Here is a 19,566-nt window from a genome sequence, read left to right as displayed (position 1 = left end):
TTACATCAACCAGCGGAGATATTTTCAAATGTTGAAATAAATAAGGTTGCATATCCATAACCAGAATTGCACACCCAAATATTTGAATTCGTTAGATGTCGTTTAGTACTTGTTATTAGTGTTATTATTGTATTATCACCATAACTCAAAAGTTCATGGATTTTTTTTTTTTTGAAGAATGTAAAATTTATTCATAAAAAAAGCCATTTGTACAATGAATGTTGCTGTCTTTTTAGTTTTTGAGCAAAACAGAGTATTCTAAGAAAAGCAGAGCACTAAATAAATGTCCCAATCAACTTCTACTTGCGAACCAGCACACAAGACCATCATCGTATCTGTTACTTCCAGACATTCTGATGGACGAGATGCGGCTGCGGATTCCTTTGTCAATGAATCGGGTGAGAGCAGATGTTGTCGACGGCTGGTCTCCGTGACAGCGCTTGTTCCTTTCACGCCAAATGGTGTGCAGCGTCATTTGAAAGGCATATCGGTAGAGAAACAATGGTGTTGAATCTTGCGAAGCATCCGTCAACAAAACAATGTTAGCTCCCCAATCGTATGTAAAACTATCTCCAAGCAGCTTATGCACCAGATTTCTCCAGATTTCCTTTGAATACGGACATGAAAAAAAGAGATGGTTTCTGGTTTCTAGAGGATCCTTGTAGAGGACACATTCTGTGTTTATAGCTGGGTTCCAGCTCGAAACACGATCCTTTGTGGCTAAGCGATTCTGAATAGCAAGCCAGACCATAAACGCATACTTGGGAGTTCCGTAAGAGAACCAAACTCCGTCGCACCATTCAACTCGGGCCTGCAGTTGTCGAATATTATTCCAGGTCTCATTGGTAGAAAATTTCGACTTAAATTTATTGTTTCTTCCCTTCCACAGCTTCCTATCCTCCATCTGCCTCTGATTTTGTCGAAGAACATCAATGGCAGCTTCGATGTCCTTGTAGACGGAATTACGGTGATTTCTTCGCCTGTGGGTACTTAGCACTGACCCCACTGTCTCAAACTGCTTAATTCCCAGACCAATAAACCCACCATCACCAGCTTGGTCAATCAGTCTACCTAGAGGCGACCAATTATCGTACCAGAATGAAGATGAATGACCATTCCCTACTTCGACTCGGTAAAACGGAGCTGCGATGTCACGGTGCTTCAGGATCTTCCTCCACATCCATGACCCTGCAGATGTTGAATCCCTAATAGATCAGAAGGAGTTCCTGCGTATGAGATACTCTTGAACCCACTTTACCCACAGTGATGCTTGCGGGTTAAGAACTCGCCATATCAGTTTCAAGCAGCAAACCTTGTTTATTTGTTTTATTGGCCGAATGCCCAAACCACCCTCCTCCTTAAGTTTGCAGACATCTCTCCATGCGATTTTTGGCTTCCGTGTGTTTAGTTCTGGCCCCGACCACAGGAAGGCAGAGCATAGCTTTTCAATCTCCTTAATGCACTCACCCGGAAGACAGAAAGCCGACAGCCAAAAGTTTGTGGTGCTGACTATGACTGATTTAATAAGCTGAAGCCTACCCGCAAATGAGAGGAATCGAGCTTTCCAAGAACTGATGCGCGTTCGAATTTTCTCCAACAATGGCAGATAATCTGATTTCGTCATACGCTTGGTGGTGAGAGGTAATCCGAGATAGCGAACAGGGAGGGTTCCAGTCGCAAACGGGAATCTTTGACCAATAGAAGCGCGTGTCTGATCTGAAAAGCCAGCCATGAAGAGAGTAGATTTCTCTAGGCTGATATTAAGGCCAGACATCTTTGCAAACTCGTCGAAAACAGATATAATCCCTTCCATCGATCTCAATTTTCCATCCGTGAATACCAGAAGGTCGTCGGCGAAACAGAGATGGGTAAGAGTCATGTTCTTACACGATGGATGGTATCCAAACCGCCGTTGCTTGACCGCTTTGTCAAGAAGCATAGACAATACGTTCATGCTAATAACAAAGAGGTACGGAGAAAGAGCACATCCCTGCCGAAAACCGCGCTCACTTTTGAAAAATCCAGCAAGCTCCCCGTTCACCTGTACTGAGAATGAAGCCGTAGAGATACATAACTTGATCCAGTGTATAAATGGCGCCGGGAAATTCAACGCAGCAAGAGTGTTCAGAAGAAAAGTTCACTGAACCGAATCAAACGCCTTGGATATGTCTATCTTCATGGCACATCTTGGACTCACATCCTCTTTGTGGTAATCTTTCACCAATTTAGTCGCTAATAATACATTCTCAATTAGAAGCCGATCCTTTACAAAGACTGATTGATTCGGAGCAATGAATTTCGGCAGAATGGTCTTTAGACGGTTTGCGAGGATTTTGGATATCACCTTATAAAGAACATTACAGCACGATATAGGACGGTAGTCTTTCATGGAATTGGCGTTCTCCTTTTTCGGGATTAGAGCCAGGATTGTCGTGTTAATTCCTTTTTGAAGGAAACCTTTAGTGAAGACAGGATTGTCGTGTTAATTCCTTTTTGAAGGAAACTTTTAGTGAAGAAGGACTGAATTGCTACGGTAAAATCCTTACCCACAATTGGCCATACCGCTTTAAAGAACTCCGATGTATAGCCATCCGGACCGGTGACTTATTTGATGGCATTTTGAAAACAGTTTTCCTGATCTCCTCCTCTGTTACAGCCCGCGTGAGAGATAAGCAAAAGTTCATGGATTTTTATGTGGTAAATTTAGTCAACCAAATTTTTGAACCGAATGCTACTCTAAGATTGACTATATATATACACATCTATTTTATATATAAGATTTCATGGAAATTTCATGTGGTAAATTTAATTACAATGTAATACATTATAAGTAAGATCTTCTTTCGCCAACAACAACACTTAAAGAAAGGGTATTAAGTGTGTAGACGGGAGAGAGAGGAGGCATTGCAGTAAGCGATGGCTGCCTTGAGGGAGTCGTCAGTTAATGTTTCCTCGCTGTACTTGGCGCTGCCTTCGCAGTAGTAATGAAGAGAGCTCTTGTTTCGTCGTCCGTGTATAACTTTGAGGACCCACTTCTCTCCCACGTTCACTTTCTCCCTTATGACTCCCACTATACTCAAACACCCCAGTTTCACCATCAACCTCGTCGCACTGCTGTATACAGAGAAGCAGCTAGAGGTCGATGAGAAGATCGCTGTCGCCTGCTTGTCATCACCGGGAGATGGAGAAGAAGAAGAAGATGATGATGATAAGATGCTCAATCCGGCTGCTGGTTTGTTGATTTGTATTTCAATGAAAGATTCACCATCCGAGACTTCATTCATCCATCCCACCTCATTCTCTCTTTGGTCCATCTTATTTCATCACCGGATCACTTCCCAAAACTCTCTCTTCTAGCTATAATATAGAAAAGATGTTATCTCCTGCTCGTTTGCTCCTGCAGATTCCCATCATTGATTGTTTGGTTAACAATAATTAAATGGATTCAAATTGATACAGCTAGCTCGCAGCTCACAACTCACAGTCTCACACCGTACATGTATAGGGGGAGCATATATGTGCATGTGAATACATATTACTATTGATACAATTATATAGGATTAGTCAAGAGGATATATGTATTTTATTATCGTCGGATCAAATCAAAGCTCTCTTTTAACTAAAAAACAAAAAACAAAGCTCTTGTCTCTCGATGTGATCGGGGGATTAGTGGTATAATTAAATCAGAGTCTTTAATACTATAGTTTGGACTCTGATAATAGCTAGCTGACCCCATCAATCATTGGTCACCTATATATATTGTGGAATCACATGCATATATCACATGTCAATTGTCACATATCAATTATTTTTCTTCAGAATTTCTTTCTTTCTAATTTTGAAAGGGTAAAGTTAGATAAATTCAATTTCAAAAAAAGAAACAAACTGATGAAACAAAAGTTGGAATATTGCTACTTTCGTGTAAATGCCGGCTTTAAAATTTGTATGAATATATATATTGAAGCACGGTTGGAGGTAATATTCAGAAGAAAAGCACAAAAACTAGTTGGAAGATTTAATGAGGTACAAGAAAAGTTAAGCATGCGCAGACTTATTATTTTTGTCAATAGAAAGTAAGGGCGCATATTTAACGTAAAAAATAAGGTTTTTAGGACTTGAACAAAGTATTTGGTTCTATTTTAGTTTCAGATAGATTCTTCTTTCTATTGTAGAAAACGTCTCTGTATTGAATGTGCCACTGATTTGATATAATAAAATAGATAATTTTTCAAAGTTGATTTGCTTGGGCTCCTAAATTTTGATCCAGAGATGATTGATTAATCTGCAGTGGACTTGCGGAAAACGCATGCCAAGAGGCCTCAAATTCCACTTAACTAAGGTCTAATTCATAACTAGGATTGCGTATTCAACAAATAGGATTGTCGGTACTGGTAGGATTTCCTTGTATTTTCCTTCCTTGCAAGTCATCTTCACTCGGAGAAATGCATGTTGCGATATGAATCCACCCTAATTAAATAAATTAGCGGAGACGTGAGCAATATTTTTGTAAAGTAGTCGTTCAGAATTACAGTTTACATTTTTTTTTTTTTAATCTGATCACTGTTGTTTGGGCTTTAGTGATATGCAAACATTTATTCTTTAACTATGGGTAAAGTGTGTGTCGAGTTGCACAATAACACGGAGAGGCTGGTGTGATACATACAAATACAGTATATATTAATATGTTATCAGTTAGACATATGGGAAAGATACTAAAGTGTCTAGGAGCCGCCGATCATCTGGTTAAGGAGTATAACGAGGGCCATGGCGATAGGAGATTGGAGAGAAGAGTGGACGACGAGGCGGAACACGTCGTCTCCCACACCCTCTTTTCTTATAAGCTCACCCACTTTCCTCTGGTTTGCGTCGTACACCACGCAATGGCGCCCCGAGTATGATCCTTGGATGTTGTATGTTGTTGTTTGGGAATTGGTTCTGGTGGCGTAGGCCAATCTCTTCGTTTTTAGTATGTTGAGGCACTTCCTCACCGTTAACTGTGGCTTCAACGCTGTCTCTCCCTCGCATACCAACCAACAATCTCCAAAACTCAGCCTCTGTGTCAGTGTGTATCAAAACCATGAATATATATATGTAATGATCCAGATATAGCTGCCTAGACTTAGTGTGTGTGTGTATGTTGAAAAAGATGTGAAGTACCTTGCGGCGGATGGTAAGGAGAGGCTTCCCGGAGGCGTCCATGAGAAGGATCTGGCCTCTGCTGCCATGCATATAGTTGTCCACTCGGAAAACCAGGTCCCCTTTGGAATCGAACACCGTGAAGCCGTTGCAGTTGAACATCAGTGACTTATTCCAGACCGTTAACACAGACGCCTCGCCGCCCATTTCTAGTGACCGATTGTTCCCGCCCTTGGGATGAACCTTTGCCATTCTGTTGCTGCTATATAATTCTTTACTATGAGTTGCTGTTCAAGGAGAGATCATCATCATAATTCATAAAGCAAGCAGAGGAGCTTACCAAACAGTAGAGCAAGAGGCACAAGCCCTTTTTATTTATAATATATCATCATCTCTCTCACCAACAACCCCAAGGGACCCCACCACGTCCTACCCTTTCATCTCTCTTTCGGTTACTCTTTCTTGTCTTCTTTTTTCTTTATTATCTTACACCGTACGTGCCCGATTACAGATTACAGATATGACCTGTCTCTCGAACTTGCGTGGCTCAAGATTACCCATTTATCCCCTTTCACCTACAGCCACTCCTTCAGAATTTTTTTTTTGTTGCTTTTTTTCTTTTTAAAGAAGTTATTCTTTCGCTTATTTAATTAACAAGGCCAACCTAACCTAACTAGCTTGATTAGGATACAACTATTGTCTATTGGATTGGCCAAGGTCGGCTTGTCACCATCCGGCCATACATATATATATATATATCGACTGTGAGCAATGTAACATCCCGACTTTTGGTTAACCAAATATCGGATATTACCAGTTCCTAATTCCAGTTTTATTAAATTAAACCATCTCTATTCCCTTTTCTTTTTATTTCTTTTTTAATGGGGCATTTCCTAATTTTTTTCTAAGAGCCCATTAAGCCCAACCCATCTATTTAACTTCTATATAAATACCTAATTAAATCCCTAAAACCCTCATTAAGCTCCTAATAAACCATAGCCACCTTTTTCCTCTCTCTTTCTCTCCTCCCTGCGCCGAGCTGCTCTCTTCCTCTCTCTCTCTACGTTTTCTTCTTCTTCTTTCTCTCTCTTGGCCGTGCCTCTCTCTCCCCTTGCCGTGGCCGCCACCATCCTCCAAGCCTCTCTCGCCGCCGAAGCTTCCTTGCCCAGCTGAGATGTCTGCGCCGCCTCCTTCTCCTTTGGGTGAGATGGGAGCTGATTCTGATGGATCTCCTCTTAGATCTCCTTCTCCCTTGCCTCCTCCTCTTGTTTCTCAGCCTTCTAAGCCAAGGTGAGGGCTCTGTGGCTTCATCCTCTCTTACATATGCATGGTTGTCTTTTAAGTGGTCTTTTCTTAGATCAGGCTTAGATCTGCTTGTTAGGGTTGTTAGAATTGTTAGGACCTGGATCTGTGTTGCCTGTTTTTTGATGATTGTTGGTTGCTGGTGGAATGAGATAATTAAGCTGAACTTGGATCTAAACTTATTGGACTTTAAAATATTGATTGTGTGATGTTAACCTGATTAATGTTCCTTTTTGTTACAATTGGTATCACCGAAAGTGCATCTTAATAATGGAAGGACCTTTAAGAAATGGATGATTCTTTGAAATGGATGAGTGTGCATATAGATCTCTGATAGGACCCCTGGCTCCTGGAGGCAGGAGTCAGTGTTGTTTGTTGGCTATCGCTGTCGTGTGAGGCACGGCTAGAGCCATCGCTGGAGTGGATTAGCGATCCACTGTTTATTGAGCCGTCCAAAGGGACCACTGGGTACAGTTTTCTGGTGAGACCGCTATGAGCAGCCGTCTAAGTGACCGTTAGTGTCATAGCCTGTCTCGGTGATTGCTGTGGATCAGTCTATGTGACTGGCAGAGTGAACCTGACTAATGGGTATGGTAATAGGCCAACCATTGGATGAGATTATTCTGGTTGCCTTTCCGGGTGAGGCATGGGGGCCCATGTGGCAGCCCACTACTGCCGCGTCTAGGGACCCGTTGCTTGTGTAGTTGTTTGTAGGGTTACCCTTGATTGCTGTGTGATTGATTGTTAGGAATGAAGTGTTTATATATAAGTAAATATATATATATATTTATATATGTGTTGTTTGGGCTTGCTTTAGGATTAGATCTCTTAAAACCAATTTATGCTAGTTCGATGATGTTGTGGGCCTCCTTAAGGTCCACCCTCACTGAGTAATCCCAATTACTCACCCCTCATCTCCCCTTGTCTTTCAGGTTTAGTAGAGAGATCAGCCTAAGTCTGTGTTGTTGATTGTTACCTGGGCGTTTTCATGGCGATCCTGTGTGCTCACCAAATCGGACATCCTACCGGACGCGGTTCGATGGCCGATCTAACATACCCAGTTCCCCGCTCTCTTAGGAGCCTGGGATAAGGATGTTACAATTGGTATCAGAGCCCATGATTAGATCACTTTAGCTCCGTTCTAAAGTGGTCGCGCCCGTTTTTGTTTTCAAAGAGAAAACTGTTTGCGAAAACATTTTTTTTATTAAAATCTTTTTAAAATGTTTTCAAACCTAGAACAATCAACAACTTATGGACGCTGATCTTATAGTTTTTTCTATCCTCTTTCTTGTTTGTTGTTAGGGGCCTAGGTTCAGGACGCGAGAAACCGCATGGAAGAGGGTTATGTCTTTAACCATGTGGTAGTTAAGTCTGCCTTTGGAGTTGCAACAAAATTGCCTCTAGACAAGACTGGTTATTGGTGTGGTTCAAACTATACCAGGGTGGTTGTTCTGAAACTACCACACTGTGCGATGCCAGTCCTGACTATGCAATCTTTGGTTCTATAGCAGCCATCAACATGTATGATTAGGTTTTAGACCTGGTCTACATAGTTAAGGTATTAAAAGGCAGGCGTCGCAAGAGTCCATAGAAATTGTCAGACTGTAAAAAGTCAGGCGAGTTTCATCTCGGAATGGCGAGGAACCTAGTTGTGTTATCCAAAGAGAACGGATGTGCTTGAATACCTTTGGGAATTCACACTCTTAACCGGATTCAGAGGATTTCACGGTGGCTTTAGTGTGTATCGAATCCTGCTCAGCAATTCAACCAATAGATTTCTTTTTCCTTCTCTTCCTTCCTTTTACCGTAGACCTATGTTCAAGATCCGAGAGCCTGCGCGCAAGAAGTGCACTTCTTTCCTCAAGTGAAGTTTAGCAAAGAGCTTGTCGTCATTTCCGCTGGTAGTGAAGCAGAAGAAGATCCTTCCTCTGATTGTTCTCTTTTATATTTAAAAAAAAAAGTTTTCAAAGGAGTATAACTTTATTTTTATTTGTTTGGATTATTGATTGCTTTTAGGTTTCTTATGAACTAGTTAGATTTCATGCTAGTGTTCTTTTATTTTTCCTTAAAAAAAAAATGTTATACTCCTCCTTGTCACATTAATAAAATGGTTTTTGGATTTTACTCAAAATGTTTTTATTGCATCATACCTTAAACTCTCCCTCCTACACGATTCTGTTGATCACTCTGCGTTCTAAACCCTTAGCCTCCAACTCCTTCTTGGCGCCATGTGTCCTTTGGCTTCCCTTCTGCTTTCTCTTTCCTAGCCTTTATCTTTTCTGTTGCCATGGCTCACTTCTAATTCCCTTCCTGATTTCATTTGTGAGCCTTTCCTGATTCCGTTTCTGCCCCTCTATTAGGTTTCACTTCTGCCTTCATTTTTGCTTTCCTCCTAATCCCATTTCCAATTTCCTTTCTGAAATCATTTCTGAGTCTTTCTGATTTCATTTTGTCTTTCCTTCTACTTCCATTTCTAATTGTCTTCCTGCTTCATTTTTATTCCTTCTTGTCCTTTTCCTCTCAGCCTCTATCTCTTATAGTGCCATAATTTCTTGTGGTTCTATTCCTAATCTCCTTTCGAATTTCTATTCCTGCTTTCTCTTCTGATTTCATTTCCAATTCTCCTCCTGGACCCATTTCATTTTCTGCTCCCATTTCCTGATCTCATTCCTGATCCTCCTTCTGATTTCATTCATGTCTTCCTCTCTGTTATTCCTAGCCTTATCTTCTGGATTCCTTTCTGATTTCTTCTCAGAGTTCCTTTCTGATTTCCTTTCCGATTTCCTTTCTGCTTCCATTCCCTGAGTTCATTTCTGAATTCCTTCTCTTCTGCGACCAAGGTCCTCTTGTCATTTGTGCCTTCGATTCCCTTGGTTTGTAGTCTTCAAAATTCCTTTCAGGAACTTCTCTCTCATAGGATTCGGGGACGAATCCTGTCTAAGAGGGGAAGATTGTAACATCCCGACTTTTGGTTAACCAAATATCGGATGTTACCAGTTCCTAATTCCGGTTTTATTAAATTAAACCATCTCTATTCCCTTTTCTTTTTATTTCCTTTTTAATTGGGCATTTCCTAATTTCATTCTAAGAGCCCATTAAGCCCAGCCCATCTATTTAACCTCTATATAAATACCTAATTAAATCCCTAAAACCCTCATTAAGCTCCTAATAAACCCTAGCCACCTTTTTCCTCTCTCTTTCTCTCCTCCCTGCGCCGAGCTGCTCTCTTCCTCTCTCTCTCTACGTTTTCTTCTTCTTCTTTCTCTCTCTTGGCCGTGTCTCTCTCTCCCCTTGCCGCGGCCGGCACCATCCTCCAAGCCTCTCTCGCCGCCGAAGCTTCCTTGCCCAGCCGAGATGTCTGCGCCGCCTCTTTCTCCTTTGGGTGAGATGGGAGCTGATTCTGATGGATCTCCTCTTAGATCTCCTTCTCCCTTGCCTCATCCTCCTGTTTCTCAGCCTTCTAAGCCAAGGTGAGGGCTCTGTGGCTTCATCCTCTCTTACATATGCATGGTTGTCTTTTAAGTGGTATTTTCTTAGATCAAGCTTAGATCTGCTTGTTAGGGTTGTTAGAATTGTTAGGACCTGGATCTGTGTTGCCTGTTTGTTGATGATTGCTGGTTGCTGGTGGAATGAGATAATTAACCTGAACTTGGATCTAAACTTATTGGACTTTAAAATATTGATTGTGTGATGTTAACCTGATTAATGTTCCTTTTTGTTACAATTGGTATCACCGAAAGTGCATCCTAATAATAGAAGGACCTTTAAGAAATGGATGATTCTTTGAAATGGATGAGTGTGCATATAGATCTCTGATAGGACCACTGGCTCCTGGAGGCAGGAGTCAGTGTTGTTTGTTGGCTATCGCTGTCGTGTGAGGCACGGCTAGAGCCATCGCTGGAGTGGATTAGCGATCCACTGTTTATTGAGCCGTCCAAAGGGACCGCTGGGTACAGTTTTCTGGTGAGACCGCTATGAGCAGCCGTCTGAGTGACCATTAGTGTCATAGCCTGTCTCGGTGATTGTTGTGGATCAGTCTGTGTGACTGGCAGAGTGAACCTGACTAATGGGTATGGTAATAGGCCAACCATTGGATGAGATTATTCTGGTTGCCTTTCCGAGTGAGGCATGGGGGCCCATGTGGCAGCCCACTACTGCCGTGTCCAGGGACCCGTTGCTTGTGTAGTTGTTTGTAGGGTTACCCTTGATTGATGTGTGATTGATTGTTAGGAATGAAGTGTTTATATATAAGTAAATATATATATATTTATATATGTGTTGTTTGGGCTTGCTTTAGGATTAGATCTCTTAAAACCAATTTATGCTAGTTCGATGATGTTGTGGGCCTCCTTAAGGTCCATCCTCACTGAGTAATCCCAATTACTCACCTCATCTCCCTTGTCTTTCATGTTTAGTAGAGAGATCAGCCTAAGTCTGTGTTGTTGATTGTTACCTGGGCGTTTTCCTGGCGATCCTGTGTGCTCACCAAATCGGCATCCTACCGAACGCGGTTCGATGGCCGATCTAACATACCCAGTTCCCCACTCTCTTAGGAGCCTGGGATAGGGATGTTATAAGCAACCTGCTAGAATAAAAACTCATCCATCTTCCACCGTTAATTAATATACATCAGCAAAATCACCTCTCATCAAACTTGATTTTTTTTTCATCAAACTTGAATTTTTTTTTTATCTCCTCTCTGTTTGCTAGAAGGAATCCAAAAGGAGCCGTATAGATATAGAGTTTGGGAGTACACCAAGATGCGCATTGCTTTGGTGGAGAGACACCCACCACTTCTAAGGAGGAGCAATAACATACAGTACCTGGTAAGTACGTCGTGTACCACACGGCACCGCAATTCTCCTTTCCTCAAAAGGGCAGAATCCGCCCAGTATATATTACGCCTAAGAAGGCCCAATAAAATGGCCCATACGAGAAATTAAAGAATTGTAAAGCCCAATAGCTTCCGGCATCATGGAGTGGACTGTGTCAACATCCTGCCTGTAAATTGTAAAGGCAGAGAAGAGAAGACCACTCCCAGTCCCAGTGGTGCGTTGAGAGCTTTCGTTGTTGTCTTCTCCGGTTGCAATTAGGGTTTTAAATCGGTAAATCGGTTTTGGTACTGCAGCTTGAGATTGAGAATGAGATCCTTTCCACTGCATTCTACCTGTTGACAATGGGCAACTGCGGTACTAGAGACGAGGCTGCCGTCTTCACTCCTCAAGCTCAAGGTCCCTCTCTCTTTTTGTCTCTCTCTCTCACTCTCTCTATATCATCTCTAACCTTCTCTATTTTCTCTTTGGTTCACCTCGCAGCCCAACAGCTCCAGAAGAAGCACTCCCGCTCCGTCTCAGATCTGAGCGATCCATCTACTCCTCGCTTCCGGGACGACTCTCGCACTCCTCTTTCGTATGCACAGGTCATCCCCTTCACTTTATTTGAGCTCGAGACCATCACCAAGAGCTTCCGCCCCGACTATATTCTCGGGGAGGGCGGCTTCGGCACCGTTTACAAGGGCTACATTGATGACAATCTCCGCGTTGGCCTTAAGTCTCTCCCTGTTGCCGTCAAGGTCCTCAACAAGGAGGGCCTCCAGGGCCACCGTGAATGGCTTACCGAGGTCAACTTCCTCGGCCAGCTCCGTCATCCCAACCTCGTCAAGCTTATTGGCTACTGCTGCGAGGACGATCACCGATTACTTGTTTATGAGTTCATGCTGCGAGGCAGCCTTGAGAATCACCTCTTTCGAAGTAATCCCCGCACCCTTCTCCATTTAGTATACAAGTCGGCTACACAGATGAGAAACCACACATCTATTCCTCACAGTTGCACATAGTTTTTGTTTTGTTTTGTTTCTAGCTTATTCCGTTTTCTTATTTTTTTTAGTCTGGTCATGCTCGTCTATAATTAACCAAGTCACCATGGCCTCTCTTCAGAAACCACAGCTCCGCTCTCTTGGTCTAGAAGGATGATGATTGCTCTTGGAGCTGCGAAAGGGCTTGCTTTCCTCCACAACGCTGAAAGACCCGTTATTTATCGGGATTTCAAGACATCCAATATACTGCTTGACTCGGTAACTAGTTAATCTTTTCTTTCAGCGCTGCAAAAAGTTCCTCCAAGATTTTGGGAATATCCGTCCACAGCTAATATATATCCTTGCTTGGGCTGAACCTGCAGGACTACACAGCCAAGCTTTCAGATTTTGGCTTAGCTAAAGCTGGACCCCAGGGTGATGAAACCCATGTATCAACTCGAGTAATGGGTACTTATGGCTATGCTGCCCCAGAATATGTGATGACTGGTACGTCATGCATTATATAGCGAGATATATTCCCTTTAGTTTATTATTTCAGATGCATAAACAATCTTGACGAATTTGCTCCTGCAAATGCCTTTTTTTTTTTTTTTCACTTGGTCTGTGATGGGAGCGATGATCAACTGTTTATATAGCGCCTACCGTTTGAAAATAGGGTAGCTGCTTAAGTTGTCAACTAAATGTTGGGGCTGGCTGGAACTGTTTCAACTTATCTTTCCATTCAAACTGACCAGTTGACATTTCTGCTTTAGGAGCTTGCTGTTATTTAACATATAGTATTGTAGTTTTTGAGATGTTGAACCATGCCTCTAATATGCACTTGTATTTCACAACAATATTTCGAGCAACAAAGTCTCTCTCTTTGCATGACAATAAGTGCTTGAACCATTACACAAATACACACTGACTTGACTCTGTTACTAATGAACAAGGTCACCTGACGGCCAGAAGTGATGTGTACAGCTTTGGAGTTGTTCTTCTGGAGATGTTGACAGGAAGAAAATCAGTGGACAAGACAAGACCTAGCAAAGAGCAGAACCTAGTTGATTGGGCTCGGCCGAAGCTGAATGATAAAAGAAAACTGCTGCAAATAATTGACCCGAGGCTGGAGAACCAATACTCTGTCAGGGCAGCTCAGAAGTCATGCAGTTTGGCGTATTATTGTCTTAGCCAGAACCCGAAAGCTAGGCCATTGATGAGTGATGTGGTTGAGACTTTGGAACCTTTGCAGTGTACAGGTGATTCCCTAATCCCTGGTGCAACAACTGCGGCTGGAGCTGCATTTGCAATGGGAGGGGTGCCTGATTATAGAATGCACCGGAGGTTTGCGAAGAACGTTGGGCCTGGTGCCATTTGCAGGTCACCGAATCCAAATTGTTCACCGGGTGGACCTGCAGCATGCAGAGTGCGGTGATAAGTGTCAAGTGTACATAGTCGGTTTGCAGTGTCTCCTTTTGCGTAATTTCTCTCTGAGCCAAACGTCTAGTTGCTTAAAAATCATGGATGCGGTTTGCTTCACGTTGTTTTTGTTGTTGTTGTTGCTGCTGTTTATTGCCACTTTACAGTGTTGATCTGTCTAGAGTCTTGTATGATTATAATTGAGCGAAGTTGTTTGGTTAATCCGCACTCTGATATAGAGCTTGTATTAGTCGACATTTCTCTAATCACTCCAAGGTGAATATTTTTGTGTGTAAGCAGTATCTTATTCTAACTGGCGAAGAGAAGATATGTCATAGTGATGAACAGTGCTGCTGTTGGCCTATGATGTTATCAAGAAATAAAGAATAATACACATCAACACATGTGTGATTGGGAAATGTTTTTTTTGTTCTAACTGTAGTGGTCATATGATATTGCGAAATTGATGCTGCCTTCGCTGTATATGATTGGACTTGAAGGAATCTGGAGGAGTGACCCACTAAACCCTTTCTCTCTCTCACCTGTAACTCTTTTTATCCACCACACAGATCTTGGTATCACCTAATCTATCTTGACTCGGGAAAACTATGGAGCCTAGCTTACATGGTGCGATTTTACTAGGATTGCTTGCAACAATTCTGGTTACGACGGCCCATGGCCAAGGTGAATTATATTGATATATCTTTTGTGATTGGATGGATGATAGTAGTAGTAGTAGTAGTAGTGTGGGTATCGGATCACATCTGGGCTGGGATCATGTGAGCAGGTGGAGAAGAAATGTGGCCAGTGGAGATGGGGATGATCGAATACAGAGGATTATGGAGGAGGAAGCTGATGACGCCGTTGGAGCTGTGCTTGGAGTGCAAATGCTGCTCCTCAATCACTTGTGCCACCATGCCTTGCTGTTTCGGCATCAATTGCCAACTTCCCAACAAGCCATTTGGCGTTTGCGCCTTTTTTCCCAAGTCATGCCATTGTACTTCTTGCTCCATTTAACTGTATTTTGTTTCTTCCTTCTTTCTTCGACCATCATCATCATCAGCATCATCATCATTATATATCGAAATGAAGGAATGAATGAATTCTTAGAGATTGTCTGCGCACTTTTTGATTCATTCATCCATCCATCATAAAACAATATATTTAGACGACGACGATAGCCCAACCCTTTTTTTTGTTTTAAAGTAATAAATAAAGGCCCAGTGGAGAGGATGGCAGATGGGCCTTTGAATAAAGCCTTTTGGGTAGAAAGATGCCGGAAGACCGAATATCCCTTCTCCTCGTCTTCAATTTTGTTGCAATCAGTCTTCTCCTCGCCGGCAGAGAGAGAGAGAGAGAGAGAGAGAGAGAGACTTGGATTGATGGTGGCATGGAGTGTGAGTGAGTAGATCGCAGCAAGGATTTTGAACATGGCTTCGACAGAAGGACTTGTACCCATCACCCGGGCTTTTCTCGCTTCCTACTACGACAAATATCCTTTCCCTCCTCTTTCCGACGACGTTTCTCGGCTTTCCTCTGACATCGCTTCTCTTATTCAGCTACTAACTCTCCAGTCTCCCCCTTCACAAGGTCCCCGATCCCATAGTATCATCAATCCTGCTTTTGATTTTCCTGCTTTTTGAATTTACCCATCATTTTATCATCGTTCCCTTCCCTCTTTATATCTAGGGGAAGCTTCACTGATCGACGAAGCTAATCGGCAGCCTCCTCACAAAATCGATGAGAATATGTGGAAAAATCGGGAGCAGATGGAGGAGATTTTGTTTCTTCTGCAACCATCTCGTTGGCCTCTTCAGGTTAATCCCGAGCTTCGTGTTTTGTCCCAACCTTACCTTGTTGCGCCTGCTTCTGATGGTGACATCTCTATTGTTTTTGTTTTGCGTGCAGCTTCGGGAACCTTCCACATCCGAAGATGCTGAATTCTCTTCTATGTTGCGACATGTCAAGGCAAATATTGATAACGCTTTGACTGCTATGATTTCTTTCCAGACGAAAAACTCCGAGCGCGTATTCAGCACAGGTTGATTCTACGCATTCACTGTTATACATAGAGAGATAAACTGCTTCATATGAGTACTGATGTTTTTTTTTCCCCTACAGTTATGACCTATATGCCTCAAGATTTCCGAGGAACGCTCATTAGACAGCAGAAGGAGAGGTCGGAGAGGAACAAACAGGCGGAGGTTGATGCGTTGGTTAGCTCTGGAGGGAGCATACGCGACACATATGCTCTTCTTTGGAAGCAGCAGATGGAGAGGTGAGCCTGCCTACCTGTTTCTAATTTGTTTTATTGATGCCTCGTAGCTTACAGAGAGTATGTATTATGCATTTATTGACTGTATATATATGTATAGGAGGAGACAGTTGGCTCAGCTAGGCTCTGCGACTGGTGTCTACAAAACCCTGGTGAAATACTTGGTAGGGGTTCCACAGGTAGGCCTACCCATCTCTACTCTTTCTGGCAATTTTTTATTCCCTTCACCATAACCTTCTTTTTCTTATCCGCCAGTTGCCGTAATACTCATGCATCTATGCCATACGGATTTGGCTTCTCCGTTCTTGCATACTCATGCATAAAGAAGATTGATTTTGTTGTTGATTCTTTTCTTTTCATACCTTGTAGGTTTTGTTGGATTTTATTCGACAAATTAATGATGATGATGGGTATGTAGTATGTACCATGGTCTCATTTAAAAAAGTCAATGAGTGTTTACTTATGGTGGCAGAAGATTCAGAAGGCTTAACATACTTTAACAGATAGAATTAATCTTCTTGTGTTAAGGCCAATGGAAGAGCAACGAGAACGTTATGGACCTCCTCTATACAGTCTCACAAAAATGGTGACGGCAATCCGGGTTTTCCTAACACTTCTGTGGGAAAGATATGATACCTTCAAACTGTAAGATAGTTGGATAATCTTTTCCCTTTTTTTTTTTTTGTTTATTGTTGTTAAATTAAGTTTCCTTAAATTCACACAAGTCAATAATCATCGAGCTTCAAGTATTCATGAAATCTCTCAATGAGCTTTCCCATTTAGAGGTTGTGAGATTTTATTATATGTGGGATGAGCAGGAATAAAGAACAAATGAATCTCCTGTCTGAAGCTGCTATCGTCTACACATCTGAGTTTGAAAGATTCGTCACATTTATCAGGTACCAACTTCCATCTACCATCTTCCTTTCTAGGGTCGTGGGTCGTGGTACTTGATGTACTGGATCACACAAACATTGGGGAAAGTTCACTTTTGAAGCTTTCCTGCTGCGGAAAATTTCGTTGATGTTTGTTTTAGGGATTATTTTCCTTTGTTTCCTTTTGTAGTTTGTCTAGTCTCCTAATCCGTTTTGGGTCTGTTAAGATTGTTGCTAGTATCTGAAAGCATTCCTATCAAGCTTTAGAGTAAGTCTAAGATTGTTGGTACTAGACATTCTCTCTAAATTAATTAGTTTTGTGTTATTTTTCAGTTTTGATTAAAGTTTTTATTCTGCAGTTCCAAATTAGGTTAGACGTCTTTTGGCATTGCTTTCTCACTAGTGAAGAATTTAATGTTTTGCTTTGTGCTTTTCCAGCGATGTATTTGCCAATTCCCCCTTCTTCATTTCAGCAGATACCGCTGGAATATTGGGCTCAAGGTTAGCTTCCATCACTCAAAAGATTCACTATAGTTCATGATATCTAGCTCTTAAGAGTTTGTACTTAGGGAAAATGAGGAGTACAAGGAGATAATCGTTCAAGCTGGGAGAACCTATGAGGTAATATGTTCTCCTCAGATGCCTTAGTTTATAAATGAAACTGAATGTTTTGCCATTCTTAGACTCTTGACAAGAGTTCCGTCGTGTTAAAAAAAGTGAAAAGTGATGTTATCGACAATAGTGTGTGGCATTCGCATTTTCTGGTGTGAATCAAAAAAAAAAAAAAAAAAAAAAACTCAAAAGCATAAACTCTTGCATTTGAGTCTAGCGTAAGTACATCTATGATGTATATATATCGGTGATTGATGTTTGTTGTTGTTTCTCTAGGTCTCATTGATGGTGGAATCCGAAAATTCATACATTGGTTGGGATTTCTCCTTGATGCAAGGCAAGATAAGCATGGTATTGTCTTTTGAACCCTCGAGCTGTTTCCTCATTATGTAACCTTAAATCATTTGATTGCTTTTCTTGCTTGGTTTTGTGTCTAGATTGTTCTCTCTTAGGAGTTACAATAACAATTCATGAAAAATGTGTTTTCTTTCTTTCTTTGGGTTGCAAGTCGAGAGCATCACACATCGTCTCTACCTGCCATATTGCATATATAAAATTGTATATGCTGCTGTTATTGCATAAATCTGGTTAGCTTTACTCGCACATAGTGGATAGCCTATCTTTCTCTGTGATGAGTCTTTCATGTGAAAGACAAACAATAGTTGTTGTTTTTTTTACACGGGATGATCTATAGCTCAGGAGCAGCCTTACGCTAGTTCTCTGATTAAATTCTTATTTCTATGTACCAGGATATTGGATTTAGCGTGGAGTACATAAGTGCGTCAGGGGAAAAGACTGTGAGTGTGCTCTTTAGTTTCCAAACTGTCTTTAAGCGTATAATACACTATATCTCATTCTTTAAGATATCCATTCAGATAGTGATTCTGAAGGGTGATTATGAATTTTCTCATTGCAGCTGATATTACCTTACCGTCGGTATGAAGCTGACCAGGTGAGTGCCATGTGCATATGTGGGGAAGCTTATGAGTTTTTTTTAATCTGTTGTTGCATAGCTGTGTTGTTTAATGTCATCCACTGGGTTTATTCCTACAGGGAAACTTCTCTACGCTAATGGCTGGAAACTACAAACTTGTTTGGGATAATGCATATTCCACTTTCTTCAAAAAGGTAGAATGATACTTACATTTTGCGGCAGACAACGTGAATCAATATCCTTTTTTAGCCTCCTTTTCCATTGCTTTCACTAGTGAGGATCTGTTCATATGCTCTTTTTTTTTCTTTTTCTTTCTTTTTTTGTGGAATAGACTCTCCGATATAAAGTGGATTGCATACCACCAGTAGTGCAGCCGACAAACTGAATGTGGAAGATGGAGGTGGATTAGAGTAATGAAAACTCACCATTTGTTTGTAGAAGGACAAAACTCTGATCCTTTGAAAGACACCAATGGAACATCATAAACATCTGTTGCCACCTCTGACAGGAATATGACTATTTTGTTGCATTACTTCAATATCATTGCTGAAGAAGGGAAACGTGGCGATGGAAGGGGGATATATAATCTTATTAGAATGAATTATGAGTAATCTTATGTCTCAAACTTGATCTAGATTTTCATTACTGGAAAAATAAACCGTAGATATTAATCATAAAAAGCCGGAGATGACTATACAAACATGAATGAAAATGAAACATTAAAAGGATAACACAGAAATAAGTGATGTAACGTACGTGTTATCAAACTGCAAAAATACATTACGAAATTCCTGATAATTAACAAAGTACTTTATGGGAGGGATTGTTTCAACAAATTATTTACTTCTTCTACAAACTGCAGTCGATAATGTTGTGCAAACATATTCATTTCTCATTAGTCTTCGAAGCTATACTTTGTTTGGTCAAGAAAGTTACATATATGACAGACTTACAGAATGGGGGAGAGCATGTTACCTACAAGCTGCGGCAGATAGGGTAAGTTTCCTCTCAATATTCATAGCATTCACTACTTACGATCTTTACTTTGTCCTCATATTACTTGCTTTAATTCTTAAGAAAAAAAATTCTGTTGCTTATTCCTATATAGTCTTCTTCATGTCCTTTTTTTTTTCTTTTTCATATTGATATTGAAATAGGTAACACTTACACATCCTCGAGAATCCAAATAATACTCAAAACTAGTTTAGTTACACAAATT

General features: G+C 41.3%; 6 protein-coding genes across 7 annotated transcripts; 3 read left to right on the top strand and 3 right to left on the bottom strand.

Moving 5' to 3' along the window:
• Positions 1 to 292: 292 nt before the first annotated feature.
• LOC112086715 lies at positions 293 to 2,389 on the bottom strand. Its single transcript, XM_024156082.1, has 3 exons — positions 2,147 to 2,389; positions 1,348 to 2,041; positions 293 to 1,188 (listed from the first exon to the last, which is right to left on the bottom strand). The coding sequence occupies exons 1-3, from the start codon at positions 2,387 to 2,389 to the stop codon at positions 293 to 295; spliced, it is 1,833 nt and encodes a 610-aa protein (XP_024011850.1).
• Positions 2,390 to 2,873: 484 nt separating this feature from the next.
• LOC18017625 lies at positions 2,874 to 3,314 on the bottom strand. Its single transcript, XM_006398488.1, has one exon. The coding sequence runs from the start codon at positions 3,312 to 3,314 to the stop codon at positions 2,874 to 2,876; it is 441 nt and encodes a 146-aa protein (XP_006398551.1).
• A 1,258-nt stretch (positions 3,315 to 4,572) lies between these two features.
• On the bottom strand, positions 4,573 to 5,624 carry LOC18019214 (protein LURP-one-related 8). 2 transcript variants are annotated; one of them, XM_024156460.1, is made up of 3 exons: positions 5,477 to 5,624; positions 5,158 to 5,395; positions 4,573 to 5,054 (listed from the first exon to the last, which is right to left on the bottom strand). In XM_024156460.1, exons 2-3 carry the CDS (start codon positions 5,386 to 5,388, stop codon positions 4,722 to 4,724), a joined length of 564 nt encoding a protein of 187 aa, XP_024012228.1. In that variant the 5' UTR covers positions 5,389 to 5,395; positions 5,477 to 5,624; the 3' UTR covers positions 4,573 to 4,721. The 2 variants fall into 2 exon arrangements, with proteins under 2 accessions (XP_024012228.1, XP_006398550.1); XM_006398487.2 differs by having other exon boundaries at positions 5,158 to 5,398; positions 5,477 to 5,577.
• A 5,677-nt stretch (positions 5,625 to 11,301) lies between these two features.
• LOC18019213 (probable serine/threonine-protein kinase PBL8) lies at positions 11,302 to 13,934 on the top strand. The gene is made up of 5 exons (XM_006398486.2): positions 11,302 to 11,669; positions 11,754 to 12,188; positions 12,375 to 12,511; positions 12,616 to 12,739; positions 13,186 to 13,934. The coding sequence occupies exons 1-5, from the start codon at positions 11,615 to 11,617 to the stop codon at positions 13,665 to 13,667; spliced, it is 1,233 nt and encodes a 410-aa protein (XP_006398549.1). The 5' UTR covers positions 11,302 to 11,614; the 3' UTR covers positions 13,668 to 13,934.
• A 269-nt stretch (positions 13,935 to 14,203) lies between these two features.
• On the top strand, positions 14,204 to 14,687 carry LOC18017156. The gene is made up of 2 exons (XM_006398485.2): positions 14,204 to 14,335; positions 14,439 to 14,687. The coding sequence occupies exons 1-2, from the start codon at positions 14,260 to 14,262 to the stop codon at positions 14,666 to 14,668; spliced, it is 306 nt and encodes a 101-aa protein (XP_006398548.1). The 5' UTR covers positions 14,204 to 14,259; the 3' UTR covers positions 14,669 to 14,687.
• A 274-nt stretch (positions 14,688 to 14,961) lies between these two features.
• LOC18017477 lies at positions 14,962 to 18,958 on the top strand. The gene is made up of 15 exons (XM_006398484.2): positions 14,962 to 15,241; positions 15,341 to 15,468; positions 15,560 to 15,692; positions 15,773 to 15,929; positions 16,027 to 16,105; positions 16,296 to 16,336; positions 16,455 to 16,571; positions 16,745 to 16,825; positions 17,240 to 17,302; positions 17,371 to 17,422; positions 17,690 to 17,764; positions 18,163 to 18,210; positions 18,330 to 18,365; positions 18,467 to 18,541; positions 18,679 to 18,958. The coding sequence occupies exons 1-15, from the start codon at positions 15,082 to 15,084 to the stop codon at positions 18,730 to 18,732; spliced, it is 1,299 nt and encodes a 432-aa protein (XP_006398547.1). The 5' UTR covers positions 14,962 to 15,081; the 3' UTR covers positions 18,733 to 18,958.
• The last annotated feature ends 608 nt before the right edge of the window (positions 18,959 to 19,566 follow it).

This window comes from Eutrema salsugineum, unplaced genomic scaffold (genome assembly GCF_000478725.1).
Source record: "Eutrema salsugineum unplaced genomic scaffold, Eutsalg1_0 scaffold_2, whole genome shotgun sequence".
Taxonomy (NCBI): Eukaryota; Viridiplantae; Streptophyta; class Magnoliopsida; order Brassicales; family Brassicaceae; genus Eutrema; species Eutrema salsugineum.
Note: the sequence above shows the minus strand (reverse complement) of the source record. Positions and strands in the feature narration are given on the sequence as shown.

Bases quoted from the DNA above. Each gene is read 5' to 3' on its own strand.
- LOC112086715 (XM_024156082.1), bottom strand. From the start codon at position 2,389: ATGAAAGACTACCGTCCTATATCGTGCTGTAATGTTCTTTATAAGGTG. The intron at 2,042-2,146 runs GTTCAGTGAACT...TTCTCAGTACAG, and splicing joins TATCCAAGGCGTTTGATTCG to GTGAACGGGGAGCTTGCTGG. The intron at 1,189-1,347 runs GTTTGGGCATTC...CAACATCTGCAG, and splicing joins CAAACTTAAGGAGGAGGGTG to GGTCATGGATGTGGAGGAAG.
- LOC18017625 (XM_006398488.1), bottom strand. From the start codon at position 3,314: ATGGACCAAAGAGAGAATGAGGTGGGATGGATGAATGAAGTCTCGGAT.
- LOC18019214 (XM_024156460.1), bottom strand. From the start codon at position 5,388: ATGGCAAAGGTTCATCCCAAGGGCGGGAACAATCGGTCACTAGAAATG. The intron at 5,055-5,157 runs GTACTTCACATC...ACACTGACACAG, and splicing joins TCCTTACCATCCGCCGCAAG to AGGCTGAGTTTTGGAGATTG.
- LOC18019213 (XM_006398486.2), top strand. From the start codon at position 11,615: ATGGGCAACTGCGGTACTAGAGACGAGGCTGCCGTCTTCACTCCTCAA. The intron at 12,512-12,615 runs GTAACTAGTTAA...CTGAACCTGCAG, and splicing joins CCAATATACTGCTTGACTCG to GACTACACAGCCAAGCTTTC. The intron at 12,740-13,185 runs GTACGTCATGCA...CTAATGAACAAG, and splicing joins CCCAGAATATGTGATGACTG to GTCACCTGACGGCCAGAAGT.
- LOC18017156 (XM_006398485.2), top strand. From the start codon at position 14,260: ATGGAGCCTAGCTTACATGGTGCGATTTTACTAGGATTGCTTGCAACA. The intron at 14,336-14,438 runs GTGAATTATATT...TCATGTGAGCAG, and splicing joins TACGACGGCCCATGGCCAAG to GTGGAGAAGAAATGTGGCCA.
- LOC18017477 (XM_006398484.2), top strand. From the start codon at position 15,082: ATGGCTTCGACAGAAGGACTTGTACCCATCACCCGGGCTTTTCTCGCT. The intron at 16,106-16,295 runs GTAGGCCTACCC...CATACCTTGTAG, and splicing joins ACTTGGTAGGGGTTCCACAG to GTTTTGTTGGATTTTATTCG. The intron at 18,542-18,678 runs GTAGAATGATAC...TTTGTGGAATAG, and splicing joins ATTCCACTTTCTTCAAAAAG to ACTCTCCGATATAAAGTGGA.